We start from the raw sequence: 15,104 nt of genomic DNA, 5'->3' as shown, positions 1-15,104 counted from the left end.
ATCAGATTTATCAAAGGCTCTCAATTCTTCAGCGAGTTTCATTGCATTCCACTGGAATGTTTGGGACAATGGCCCGCCTCTTGCACAGTGACTAGGAGAGAGACTAGCGCTCCTAGCGCTGAAAGGTTTACCAATGACATCATATCCCTAAATTACTGTCCAATATGGCGTCCAGTTGGGTAGTGGAAGGGAGAATACAGGAGGAGCCTAGACTAGCAGCGGCGAGAAAGCCCGACTTCTCCGATCATAAATACTCCGTCCTGATCATCATTGGACAGATCAAGCACGCCAACCAGGCGGAACACATCGCCCAGGAGATCGAAAGAGGTATGGCAACTGACGAGGGTCGGCATTATTTGGGTGCAGAGACTTTTTTTCAGATACCGCTGTTCCTGAATTCGCAGCCGAGGTTACCCTGGATAAAAAAAGCATTTTAAGTCAGTGTCCGTGGCTGTACAACTGCATAGCCTACAATTTGCAAGTTACAATGCTGCGTCAAGAGGCGATGTTCCGTCGTGTGCAGATTGTTTCCTCTTTCTTCTCGTTGATTCCGTTTAAGCCGATATGATGCATAACAAACAGCTATACAATATCCCTACCTTATATCTCAATTTCTGTGCTGGCCTTTGGTCAGATTCTTCACAGTGGCCATTGTGCAGTGATATATCCTGCTCCTGGAGACATGTAATATATGCTTTGTGAGGTCTTCATGTGCCTAGGGGAGTGTGATCTGTGGACTGTCTCGGCTATTGTAGGAGCTCTTAGTTGAATGCCCTGCTTCTGGGGGTGCAGGCTTGTGTACAATTCAGTCTCTGTCTCTTTCTGTCTCATGACTGTGTGTGTGTGTGTGCTTGACTGTGTCGTGTCTGTCCAGGTATACGTTCATGGGATGTGGACCTGACCTCCTGCAACTTGAATCTGCACCTCAGAGACTTCCTCTCTCACCACACCCATCAGATACTCAAGGGTACAGGTCAGCTCACAGTGTTGTGCATGTTAGTTGTATAGCAAATGTGTGTGTGTGTGCGGGTGTAATGGTAAATGTGCAGGTGTGTTTGTCTGTTACAATCCATTAACCATATTTATTTTAGAAATACCAGTTGCTATAGTAACCTGCTATGTCAGCTTATCTAAGTTCCTCGGAGGAAGAAAAAAGGAAAATTTAGTTTTTGTGTGTGAAGTGGCTGATTGTTGATATGGTTCAAATATGGGTAGACATAATTGATTGTAAACAATAATTGTGCTGCTCAATGGCAATATAAACCTTTCTTAAACTAGTATGTACAGAGGGCTCCCCCCAAAAATGACAGGCTCCCCCTTAGCAAATACAAGTAAACAGTGTTATAAAAATTCACCTATTTGTAATTCAGTTTTTGAGTTTAGCTAGTGCAAAGTGCCCGTGATGCAGTCGGTGACACACACACGGAGAGATTCCGAGAATTATAGATAGCACACAGTGCCCGTGATGCCGTCGGGAGTAAGATGTTGGTGACATGTCGGTTGATGTTGGTTTCTCTGTCTACATTACAATCATGTCTGTCTGTGTACATGTTTTATAGTGGGATTTCAGAGGAGCGTTTCTTTTAATGATGGCAGTGTTTGAAGTTGTAGGTGTCAGTTCCAGCACCCGAAGATGCGCGGTGCTGCATTTGACGTTATTTGGCAATTGATCCCTTTCAGCCATGTTAAGCTGACAATATTATTATTATTATTATTAGTGTTTGCTGAAAGCAAAGCTGGTCGTAGACAGTTGTCTGTGGAATCCAACAGACTTGCACATTTGTTCAGAACCCCACGAGAGCGAGACCAAAGTCCAACTCTCGCCCCATAGAGACCAACAGAGAAATTCCCACAGACTCCCTGGAATGATGCTAACTGGCATGTCGTTAACACAATGTTGTTCACCTTCTTCACTGGGACAGGAAGGGGTACAGTTATGGGGAGACTGGGGTACTGCTGACTTATCTGTTGTTAAGTCCGCTCAAAGGGGCAGGGAGTTGGGACAATGATTTAATATGAATATCAGTGTTTCCCACACAGACTAATTTGTGGCGGTGCGCCACAGAATCAACACCGTCTGCCACATATTGCGTTTCGTAAAAAGGTTTTTAACGCTATTTAGGTTAAAACACGCAGCGTGTTCGTTCAGCTGAATTTCCTTTCCCTGCTCTCGCTCCGTTTCTCAGTCAGTTAAGTGTCTTTCTCACATGTATACAGTCACAACGTCAGCACACATTAGCAACGATGCATACATACGCCGTTTTAGTAAGACAGACAGCTATATCAGCGAGCATTCAACATTAGTGCTGTAGCTAAAGATCTAGGAAAGTTCAGGCTACTTTTTGCTAGGTTCCTACAAACATGTCTTAATTGAAGGTTCCCCTTCGTTATTTTGGTGAGAAGTCTCAGGAGCTAGCTACTTACCAGGCGTTGTTTGTTGTTGATTTTGTGAAGGTGTGAATAATTTTCGATTCATATTTAATATAATAAAGTTCTGTGTAACGAATTAACAAAATAATTATTTTGAAGTTTGGGTGGAAAATTGCCCAGGTGCTGTTCGATGCCCCCTGATACATCCTCTAAAATTTCCTGGGAAAAAAACGCGAGGTTTTCTCTTTTTATGTTATGCTCATTAATATTTAGAGGAGCTGCGTGCTGATTGGTCGGTTTTCAGCGAGTGAAGCTGCGGATCAGAAACGCAACACGGCCAACAGCACTCACTGAAACACCAAAGGTGGAGACGGAGACTTCAAATAAAAACGTGCAAATACATATATTGTGTCTACACAACACTGTTTAACAGATTGACTAGATATCATCTGAAATGATCATTTAAGTTGTTTCCACTTTTGTCAAAGCAAACTGGATTGACTTAGGTGGGTAGAATTTTACAGCTTAGCATGAACCAAACTATATCATGATTCAACTCAGCTTCAGTTACTGTAGCTAGATATATTGCTGAAAAATAACCTGACAAAGATCTGGACAAACATGCATCGTGAATTGTAGATTTACATGTATTCGAATGAAACAGTCAGGAACATGAAATAATGCGTTAGTCCCTTTGCCAATAAACTAAATCATCACACATTCTACCTATGCTTTTGCGTTAGCAAGCTAAACTAGTTTACGTAAGGGATAATGCCCGACGAGGTGTCCAATATGAACTGATAATGGACGATGGGGAGGCATGAACCGTCCGACGCGCAGCTGAGTCCATTATCAGCTGATATTGGGCAAAGGGCATCATCCCGCTTATACCATGGTCACTTGCCAAAAAAATTTTTTTTTACAAACATTAATTTATGTTTTCAGGCGTTTTGCAAAAGAAATGTAACGTTTTTTAACGTTAGCCAACTCTGATATTTTATAGTCCGCTCAGCTCATGGAACCAGCACTGGCTTTCCCTTGGCTGAGATATTAGCCCGAAAGCTAACGTTAATGCTAGTAAGATTTAAAGGCAATAACATTGTGTACGGTTGACAAACGGTAAATATAATTTTATAGTATGTTTGACAATAAGATTTGTTAGCTAACCAGGCATGTCACTGTCCCAAAATCGATATCAAGATTTTCACAAACAAAGTAGCCTAGCCTATACCGGCCATAGTCTTGGCCACTGTCGCCGACCGCAGCCTGTAGCGAGTTGAACATCAAGACTAGCCAGCTATCCAGCCGTGTCATTGTCCCCAAATAAAATCAAGATTTAAAAAAAGAAAATAATCAGCCATGTGTAGAGTTGCTGCTACTGTCGTGTTGGCCGCAGCCTGTCTGAAGTAGATTGACTAGCGAGGTGAACAGTGAATGGGATGTGAGATTAAAAAGTTACGTGACACTGCCACACTACATTCAGAAAATAAACATATTTGGTTAAAATAAATATTGAAGTCACTCATTGTTGTAAATACAAGTTACAGTAGTTACATACGGTCGGAACAGCACCTCTTTCCAGGTTCAGCTTCCTAGCAAATCCTGCTTGCAATTGTCCAAGGTTGTCAAAACTGTCTTGGGTGAAATGTTCAGAGCAAATGAATGATTGAGTGTCGAACTTTGCCGGGATCTTCTCATAAGACAACAGCAGCCATGCCTGTTGAATGTTTGGCTCCTTGGGAAGACTGTGAGTGTTAGCCTTCCCTGTAGGCTACAGCCTGGAACACAGCATTTACGACCGTGGTCCATTTTCAATATCCTTGTTATAATTCAAAACGTTATTCTTTGTAATTCCTTAAGTAGCTTACACAGAGCAGCGCGCAGCTAAACTAGTATCGGAGATAGACGCTACCTCGGGCTGGTCTGGATGTAAATTCTGGGGCGTGACAAAGGTACAGACCAGAGCCAAAAAGAGGGCGATCACCGGTCCTACGTAGGACTGGTAGCTTTGTTGAAAAGCTAGTTTTTTACAGCCAAATTTTTTCTTTTTTAGATTTGAATAGGAAATGGACTTTGATATTCACGGTATGTTCATTTTACCCACCGAACTGTCGTTATTCAACTATGACAAGGTAAAATCGGTTTTGCAGTCAATTGCCCCTTTAACAATTGAAAACAGATGCATCATAGACCGCTGTAGTATGTGTTGCCCGGGCAACAGAGGCTAATGTCATGATGCTAATGCTTCAGTGAAATAGTGGACTACTGTTTCCGAAAGTAGATGTAACTACTTACTATATCAGCTTATATTGTACATTACTCTTCACAATTGTGTTTCATATCACAAAGTAAAATGAGTAAATAGTTATCACCCTGGCCTATTTGCTTGTGGCGTTTCTGCAGCTCCCTTGCAGTAAAGCAGTTAGCCTAGCTATCTCCCAGAAGTTAACGAGCTGCTAAACTAATGTTCTGCTCGAGGTAGTCACGCAATATTTTGTGACGTCAGTAGCGTCAGTGACTTTGCCTAGCAAGTTAGCCACCGTTAGCTTCACTTTTGCCACAAAAACTTAATTAAAACTCAAACCGTGCATAACATAAAACCGAACATAAATCCCAATAGAACCAACTTTTTTGACATCGACTTGTCAAAAATTATGTAGTCTATATAGTCCAAATATTGACTGAGCCTAAGGCGAAAATAAACAATAATAATAATAATAAATAAATATATATATGAGATAACAATGTGTAGCAGAGAGTCCACAGACAAAGCATGGTACCATCCACACCTTCCCCTACCCCCGACAAGGGAAGGGTCCTTCCCCTTTTGTCCTTATCTCCCAGAGTAGGAGCTTCAAATTCCTGACCCAGCATGGGGTCAGGAACAGAGACCATGGTCTCACATTGTCAGAACAAAAGGAATTACTTGAAGGAACTTACTTGTGTGGACTTACAAACATTACAAGGACTACATGGCTCATGGACACTAATTCAAGGACAGTAGTCGATGTGTTAGAATGTGTTTGTCTCATTTACCTAGAACGTTGTTAATTGATGTTTGATTATAACTTCCCTTCAGGTATAGTTAAATCAGTCAATCTTGGTATCAAAATAATTGTATCATACTAACAAAACCAGTTATGAACGTTGTATTGTTATATTCTGAAGTTTGAGCATTCCATGGACATTTGAGATAATGGAACTCAAAACTATCAGCCACTTCACACCTCTGGGCAGGTCCCAGGACAACGCCCAGGTGGAAGTAACTGACCAATGAGAGAGGTCACCTTCACAGGGATGACCCCCTGTTCTTTGGGGTATTTAACCCCCAAACGTACAATCACCCCCGCTTGTTCGTAGGATAAACTTGTGAGTGAACGCGTCACTCTCTAACCTATTCCTCTTAACCTGCACCTTCACTGAGCGCCCGGAACTTTGACGAGAGATTCCGATTCTGTTCGTTGGACATAACGAACCATTTGACTCCGTTCTTCAAACCGACAAAAGTAACTGCGATTTGCAATATTTCTTACTTGTGACATATTGGCATGTTGTGATTGAATTGTTGATGTTTGATTGTATTCTACAAATGATTTGACTTAATCATCGTTAGGTCAGTTTCCATTGATCGTCCATTGTTACTATAGAAGCCTCTTCCTATCTCTACCTCTTCCTCAACTTCTCCCCTCCCCTCCACACGCGCTCTACGCAACCATTGTGTAGCGCGCTCTCATTAGAATTTAGGCCTACTGTACTGCTTTAGCCCAACTAACCCATAACTTGTCTGGTATGTGTTCACTATAATTACATTCTCTTAAATAAATCATTGTGTATAATACTTGCTTATCTCTCACGTTATATGATCTGCTCTACTTTCATAGAATTTACTACTTAAGATTAGACTGATTATTACGAGTGCTATTATTCGATACTATTAAACAAGGTTTCCTCTGTCCCTTTCACGAATCAGAGGTGGTGCCCCAAGAACTACTATACTTTATTAGAAATTAAGTATTACTAATCTTAAACGAGCAAACCACGCTACAAATGGTTGTGCCCTTGCCGAAGGCAAAGCACACCCAATGATAAAAAATCACTAATCTTTGAAAATAGCTTAATACTCGCAAATCTTAATTTATATCAAAATTGTGTCAAATAATCTTAAATATACACCAGATTATTATAATAAAGTCTGGCCTACTTCCACAACCTTTCAATTTTCAATAAAGTTTTAAACAAAACTCATAAATAGCTAATCTTGGAAAATAGCATTAAGTCCACACTAATATTAATAACTTTTTCAAAATTGTGTTCTTGTTTGTGCACATTCTGAATACTTTTTTACTGTGAATTTACACTGTCAGTTCTGTTTTTTGATATAGGGTTGGAAATTAATGCTTTTTTGTTTTTTTATCCAATTCATCGATTAATCGAATAAAGAATTGACAGATTAATCGATTATTAAAACAATTGTTAGTTGCAGCCCTAATTACTTTATCGGCAATGGTTATTTCATGTTCCTGACTGTGTTTCATTCAAATAAATAACCTGTGTTGTCATGTAAATCTACAATTGAAGATGCATGTTTGTCCAGATCTATTGTTCAGCAAGATAGCTAGAGCTAACTGAAGCTGAGTTGAATCACTTGAAACTGCAAAGGCAGCTCGAGTCCAAGACGGATTTGAGAGACCGCAGATTGCTGCTATTCTGGGTTGTTATGTTTTGGAGACTGCAAAGGCAGCTCGAGTCTAAGACAGACTCAAGACACCACAAAGACTGCGGCTTGTATTTTTTTTAAATTACCTTATCACTTGTATTATAGTTTTTATTATGATTGTTTATTGATTTTATGTAAAGCACATTGAGCTGCAATTCTTGTATGAAATGTGCTATATAAATACAACTATTTATTATATCACGATAGTTTGTTTGCTAAGCTGTAGTGCTAACGTTACCCCCCCAAGTCGATCCCAACAACAACAGAAGTGGAAACAACTTCCAAGAGAGAGCTTTACAAAGTGCATAGGTCACTGATAATAACAAGATAGCCCCAAAGCATTGCGGGTAGCCAAAACAAGAAACACACATTGTGAACAACCCAAAAATAAGTGCCAAAGGGAAGAACCGTAAGAGCAGGTAGTTAAGCAAGTTACAATTAAACAACATGAATCTCTAAGTGCAAGTGTACCTGTAGAAAAAGCAAGCAACGTTAAAAATAAGATTAACTAAAATAGAATATTTTGCAGCGAATACAACAGTTTAAATCAGTTACCACTAACCAACAAAAGCAACAAGTCTCTAAGCTAGAGTCATGTGATCCTTGAGGAAACTAGCATTGGGTTCAGCAAACCATTCCTAAATACCGTTGTACTCCCGGAACAAGTGCGTCTTGAGCCTTCTCTTGAAGGTGGAGTGACAATTTGTGTCTGATGGAGGTGGGGAGTTGATTCCACCACTGGGGGGCCAGGCAGGAGAAGAGCTTATGTTGGGACCGGGCAGTCTTGAACGGTGGGACCACCAGGCGGTTGTCTGAAGAAGACTGTAGGTGGTGGGTGGGGGTGTAATGACAAGACAAGGACTGGACACAAAACAGGAACCTAAATACACAGAAACAAACAAGACACAGGTGGACACAATGAAACTAACGAGAACTGAGCAAGGCACAGGTGAAGACAATGAGACAGGGAAACACTAGGGCAGGGCAAAACCAAAAACGGGGGCACGGCTGACATCAACAGCATTGGCACTATCTTAATCTCCGACTGCATCACCGGTACTGTGCACTAGTTATTTCTTGATGATCGATTTTTGTTTTTCAAAATAAATGTACTTCTATTAAATGTTGGATGGTTCTCATTTGACAATAAGCAGAATTACCAAAACATGTATCAAATCGCGAGCATATGTAATCTTTCATACGAGCAGATATTAACTTTTCACTCGCCAGATGTAAGTACGCACACAGCGTACTTGATGATGGGGGCCTTGTCTAACAATCCAATAGTTTACTCTGAAATTTGGTTGGAACATGTAAGTAGCTAATAGACGTTTATGTAGTGTAGTTTGTGTAGCATCAATTTGTGCGTCTTGTAAAGTAAGCTGTCAATCAAGGTACAAGGATGTCCCTGTGGGTGTGATTGCATTTAACGCAACCAATAATAAGAGGGTCAGTGCTTCCATTGGTTTCTGCCCCCAAACTGTCAAAAATAATTGACTCGGGGGAGCTGAAATTCACTTCACAAGCAGAAATTTACTGCGTGAGCAAAACTCAGCGAGCAGGACCCACCTTGCAGGAGCAAAATTTCACTGCTCGCAAGCAGATTTAACCTATGAGACTGTGCCGGCACCTGTACAACTCTCGGTTGTGTGCGAGTACTTATATCTATCGAGTGATATCTGCAAGTGTGAAAGAATATATACGTGAAAGAATATATACGCTCGTGATTTTTGACTCAAATGACGCCATGAAGGGATGCCAGTAATCTTGCAGCCTATATAGTATGTGTGTTTGTGTGTGGATGATAAACAACAGTTATATAGTGTATGATAACCTCAGTAGTTAACAGGCTGAAAGGCTTTCTCTCAATGGAGCCCAGAGTAATCTATGTAAAGTGTTAATATTCAAAATGACATCATATGTCTATGTCATGATATTTAGTTTGTCATCCTCAGTGAGAGATGAAAAAGGAAAAGAGAGATACTTTATGACTGGGTTTCTTTGACAAGCTCTCTGTGATCAGGTCATCCAGCTATCCTCAGATGAGACTGGATTTTCTAACCCAGGTCCCTCACTCTGCGTCTCCTTTTCAGCTAGGTGGTCTTGGAGTAAACATTTTCCAGTCCTGATCGTTCAATCTATGCACTGATATACACTGTGGTTGGCTTCCCTAGTCTGACTGGACACTTCACATTTTATATCCTGTTTTCTCATCTTTCCTCTCCTCTCTATACTGGTATAATGTCAAAATGTTTCCAACTCCCTGACACCAACCCCTGAAAATGCTTATTTTTGCATTTCTCTCACTTCCCATCCTCAGGGCAGAGGTGCCTGCGATATAGCTCAGGAGTGTTGGACACTCAGGTGCTGATTAGCCCATCCCAAGAGATCCTCTACTCTGAGGTCAGGGCCTAAGTTGTCTCCATCATACAACCTACATCTATTATAGTTTGACAATTGTTTACAGTGAGAGGATCTCCCTTGACAGGTGTGTGGGCTCCTGGAGAGTCAGTCTGGGCATAAGCTGCTGGTCCTTGCTGGACAGAGCTGGGAGGATACTGGAGACTTGCGGATACACAGCGGACTGTTGTCCCCACACCACCTGACGCACATTCTCACAGAACAGGTGAGACTCATGAAAAACCAAATGGTCCCAAACCTCAGAAGTGTTTTCAAGAATACTTTTTCCATTACAGGTTAAATAATTGTTTTCCCATTCCCTCAGTTTATAGATACGGCCAGCTCCACTTTTTCATCACTCCCCACCTCTGAAGCTGTCCTAACCCTGAGCTGTCCTAACATTGGCCAGTGGAAAAAAGCCCTCTTGGAGAGCAAACCCTTCCAGGGGCCCATGTCTCTCCACATCAACCCTCCAGTAGGGCTTCCCACCATGGAGGCTCTAGGGGAGTTTACCTCCCTGCTCACCGGTACCCTTTCCCCCTGGTCCCCCTTTGACTGCCTCCAACCCCCCAGTACTGTGGGCTTCCTCAAGCTCTCCCGTCCCTGTTGTTATGTGTTCCCCGCCGGTCGAGGTGACTGTGCTTTTTTTGCGGTTAACGGATTCACCATTCTAGTAGATGGAGGGTCCGACCCTCAGGCTTGTTTCTGGAAGCTGGTCCGACACTTGGACCGAGTCGATGCAGTTTTGCTGACTCACATTGGGACCGAGAACCTCCCCGGGGTCAACGCCCTCCTCGAGAGGAAGCTGGCTGAGTTGGAGATGGGCTCAGATGTCAAAGGTGATACTATATCATACTATAATGCCAGAAATCTGTGTCTGTCTCTGTGTGTGTCTGTGGCTCAATTATCTTGCAAACAGGGCGTTTTATGAAGTTGAAATTGTTGTACAGGTGTATGGCTCTGAACCCAAGGACTTGCATTGAAGTTGGTAAAGCTTTTTGGAAGCGCCAAAAATATCTGAAATAATATAAATTGTGCAACTTTTTAACAGAGAAGGCAGGCCACAGCCTGTTAAGGGGTCCCTGAGGGCTACCAAACGGACGTTTTACGTAGGCTATTTGCTAAGTAAGATACAAACTTGCATGATTTCCGAAGCTAACTAACATTCTTAAAATTTGAACTGACAGTAAATGAAGAGTTGGGACGTTGAGCAGGTATTGACAAAAATCTTTGTTTATCTTTTAAAAAGAAAGCAATGTGTTTAGTAGGGGTGGAGGAAAAATAGAATCGCGATTCAGTCTTCTAGTAATTCACATCTTCAAAAATGTCAAAAATCAATATATATTTCGTTTTCTTGGAAAAAAAAATTGAATCGTGACCCCAAGAATCGATTTTAATCGAATCGTGAGGTACCAAAAGATTCCCACCCCTAGCGGTTAGTGGCTAGTAGATAATGATAAGGCACTTGACTGCAATAACTTGGTAGCTAGCAGGCTGAGAGTAAGTCATTGGTGGCCAAGCAGCGAAGCTTCGAAGCCACCTAGAGGGTTTCTGCGTATTCTTATTAGGATTCCTCTGTAAGGAGGAAACTATTGTTATTAGTTTTATTAATATTATTAGGGGCCAAGAAGCGAAGCTGCGAGGCACCTCTTGTATTTGTTAGTATTATTAGGGTTCTTCCGTCAGGAGGACCCTATTGTGTTTGTTGGTATTATTAGGTTCCTCCGGTAGGAGGGAACCTAGTGTGATCAATGGTATTCTTATTAGGTTCCTCCGGTAGGAGGGAACCTAGTGTTATTGTTGGTATTCTTATTATTATTATTTTTCTTCTCCTTGCACCCCAATATCTCAAAAAGTCCCTGGTCATAAATTTTCTAATTTGGCACATTGATACTACATCTAAGTGGGTACAGCCACACCGAATATGGGCCACATCGGACCATAGGGGGCGCCACAGGCCACGCCCAAAAGTCCGATTTTCAAAGTGATGGCATTTCCACCCCATTGCTCCAATTCTTCTGAAACTTGGTGTGCATGCCTCATTTTTCATGAGGAACAAAAAAGCCTCAAGGACCCATAAGGTCCGCCATGATGGATTTTCCTGTACTGTGATAATTTGGGAAAACCTTCAAAATTCCTCCTCTTGAACCAAAGGTGAAATTGACTTGAAATTTGGTACAGATATGTATCATTGACGTATTTAAAAACGTTACTTAAGGCAATTGAATCAAGTACAAAATGGCTGAAGTGGTTGTATTTATGTAAATGTCCACATTTCCTCAATATGTTTGTGTCACTAAATCAAATGTATTTTTGAAGGTTGGTTCAAACCTAATAAGCTTTAAGGTGGCATGCCTCTGAAGTACCACGCAAAGTTTCACCTTGATATGTCAAAATATGACTGAATTACAGCTGTTTGAACTTGGACCAAATCTGCCAATGCTCGCCATTGGAGAAACAGCTTTTTTTAACTATCCAGTTATTGAACTTTGTGCATTCCATGCCTGGGAATGGCTCAATTGGCTGAGATGTTATGGCGGTAAGCAAAGGGTTGTAGGTTCAAAACCAGTCAGAGGCATAGTTTTTTATTTTTTATTCTGACAAAACGGTTTCTAGTCTTCAGATAAATCCTCCGGTTGTAAAACATAGCAATGCGTGTTTATTTGAGCCCATCACAACACTCCAATCATCTATTTAGCGTGACTATGTAAACCACTGCAAAACAAGTCAGGTTCACCACAGTAGCTAGTTACTTTTAGTCTACGCATGGTAGAGATAACGCTAATGGTTATCTCTAATGAAGCAAATTGAGTGTTCAGGTGGATCCCTTGTCTTTTGCACAAATTCATTTCAGTAACCTAAGCCAGGACACATCCCCACTGATGCTAGGCATGATTTTAAATTCCCTTCCATGACAAGTTATGGCACTCCAAACAACCTTTTAAAAAAACTATAAGTTATTCTTTACAGCAGGAACCCAGTCATCCTGTTGTCCCATTTTCATAGGAAATGTACAAGCAGTTTCAATTTTGGCTGAATCTAACAACGCTTACCACAGGAGAAACAGCTTACTTTTTAATACAGTAACTGAACATGACAATATTCAACACTGAGAATAGCTCAATGGGCTGGGATGGTGACCTGTAAAGTATAAGGTAGTAGGTTGGAATCCAGCCATTATCTTTTGGCCTGTCATCATTTTGATTATCTGTTTAGTTCAATAGGATGACATCTTTCTGAAATACCATGCACAATTTCATGCAATTTCACCTGGAAATGTCAACCGTTTCTTAACCTTTATCCCAAAGCTGACCTAAGCTAATACTCTGCCCTTTCTATTCATGCAATCTCAACAGTTGGTGTGTAGCAGAGAGGATAGAGAGACTGACTTGTAACCTTATGCTCATGAGTTCAAATCCCCATTCAGCTTGTTGTTGGCCAAACATGAAGTAGTTTTGCTCTTTTGTAGTCCAACTCTCGATCTTCTAAAGTTTACATGTTTATAATATTTTGCGGAGTAACGCGCATCGCTGCTTGCAGCTATATTTAGGTTCCTCCGGTAGGAGGGAACCTAGTGTTATTGTTGGTATTCTTATTATTATTAGATTATTATTTTTCTTCTCCTTGCGCCCCAATATCTCAAAAAGTCCCTGGTCATAAGTTTTCTAATTTGGCACATTGATACTACATCCAAGTGGGTACCCCCACACCAAATATGGGCCACATCGGACCATAGGGGGCGCCACAGGCCACGCCCAAAAGTCTGATTTTCAAAGTGATGGCATTTCCACCCCATTGCTCCAATTCTTCTGAAACTTGGTGTGCATGCCTCATTTTTCATGAGGAACAAAAAAGCCTCAAGGACCCATAAGGTCCGCCATGATGGATTTTCCTGTACTGTGATAATTTGGGAAAACCTTCAAAATTTCTCTTCTCTTGAACCAAAGGTGAAATTGACTTATAATTTGGTACAGATATGTATCATTGACATATTTAAAAACGTTACTTAAGGCAATTGAATCAAGTACAAAATGGCTGAAGTGGTTGTATTTATGTAAATGTCCACATTTCCTCAATATGTTTGTGTCACTAAATCAAATGTATTTTTGAATGTTGGTTCAAACCTAATAGGCTTTAAGGTGACACGCCCATGAAGTACCATAAACAATTTAACCTTGATATGTCAAAATATGACTGAATTACAGCTGTTTGAACTTGGACCAAATCTGACAATGCTTGCCATTGGAGAAACAGCTTTTTTTTGTTCAGTAACTGAACATGCCAACACTCAACACTGAGAATAGCTCAACGAGCTGGAACGGTGACCTGCAAAGTACAAGGTCGTAGGTTCAAATCCAGCAACACTGAATCTGTCTTAAATTTGAATACATGTTTAGTTAAACAGGATGACATCGTTCTGAAGTACCATGCGCAATTTCACCTTGATATGTCAAAAAATCTTTGAATTACAGCTGTTTAAGCTTTGGCCGAATCGAACAAGCCATGCTACAGGATATACATCTTTTTTGGGGGGGGACAGAAACTGATCTGAATTTCTCAGCCTTGCGGGTAGCTCAATAGGTTGAAGTGTTGTACTGCAAAGGGTAATGCCACAGGTTCGAATCCAGGCACAGTCTTTTGGCCTGTCATAATTTTGATTACTTGTTTAGTTAAACAGGCAGACATCATTCTGAAATACCATGCACAATTTCATGCAATTTAACCTTGAAATGTCAAACTTTTCTTAACCTTTGTCCCAAAGCTGATAAAAAACTAATACTCATATCACGCAGTCAGAGCACAGCCAGATAATCAGCGTCAGCACCCTTGGGTACCCAGCATGCAGTGCGGCATGTCCAAAAATGCAAAGACTTGTGGAAAATAGTTTGGTTACAACAGCCTTGCGAGGGATTTCAGTTGTTGTGTTTGTTCATTTAGATGTTTGTAATGTTTTTGTTGGTTAGTTAATATAATCTTGTTGGTCACGCTGATTGTGTATGTTGTATAGTTTAATGGGACTAGAGAGTCGGCTGCTGAACTGCTACAGGCTTTTCTTGCAAGAAGCTGAATATGAACGCTGTCTTGCCCAGTTGATCACATGATTTCAGTTAGTTGTCTGTTGACTGAGAATCTGGAATCAATGGTGGCCAAACATGAAGTCGTTTTGCTCTCTTGTTGTCAAAAGTCTCGATCTTCTGCAGTGTATATGTTTATAATATTTTGCGATTTTGCGGAGGAACCCGCATCGCTGCTTGCAGCTATATTTATTATTATACTTATTCTGCCATGGGAGTCTATGGCAGCCCATAGAACCGCTTGTCGGAAAGTTTTTAAATTTGGCACTGTGATTGGGGACAGTACAGTGGCTCTTGTCACCAAGTGTCATGCCAGTGTCTCAAGCACTATAGCGCCACCAATGGGGCAAAGTTGGAGTGTGTTTACATACGTAACTTTTGAATCGTATGTCCTATTTTCAAAAATTAGGTACCTTTTGGATTCCCTGGATAAACACAAATTCAATGCACTCAATTGCGTCATTTCCGGTCACTAATTTTAGTCATGTTTATTATACTCTTTAGTCTAGTCAAGTTTCAGTTGACTAAAAGTCTGAGCATAT

At 41.0% G+C, this 15,104-nt stretch overlaps 1 protein-coding gene across 1 annotated transcript in view; it reads left to right on the top strand.

Moving 5' to 3' along the window:
- The first annotated feature begins 138 nt into the window (after positions 1 to 138).
- map1sb (microtubule-associated protein 1Sb) overlaps positions 139 to 15,104 on the top strand; it is a 31,282-nt gene continuing 16,316 nt past the window's right edge. Inside the window, exons 1-5 of the mRNA XM_084684509.1 lie at positions 139 to 327; positions 875 to 973; positions 9,408 to 9,490; positions 9,576 to 9,713; positions 9,813 to 10,326. Coding sequence (XP_084540635.1) covers positions 165 to 327; positions 875 to 973; positions 9,408 to 9,490; positions 9,576 to 9,713; positions 9,813 to 10,326 — 997 coding nt within the window. The 5' untranslated portion in view covers positions 139 to 164. The remainder of the gene's footprint in view (positions 328 to 874; positions 974 to 9,407; positions 9,491 to 9,575; positions 9,714 to 9,812; positions 10,327 to 15,104) is intronic.

Source organism: Hypomesus nipponensis, chromosome 3, assembly GCF_054491055.1.
Source record: "Hypomesus nipponensis isolate SF chromosome 3, ASM5449105v1, whole genome shotgun sequence".
Lineage (NCBI taxonomy): Eukaryota > Metazoa > Chordata > Actinopteri > Osmeriformes > Osmeridae > Hypomesus > Hypomesus nipponensis.
The sequence above is the reverse complement of the archived record's forward strand: the minus strand, read 5'-3'. Positions and strand labels throughout refer to the sequence as shown.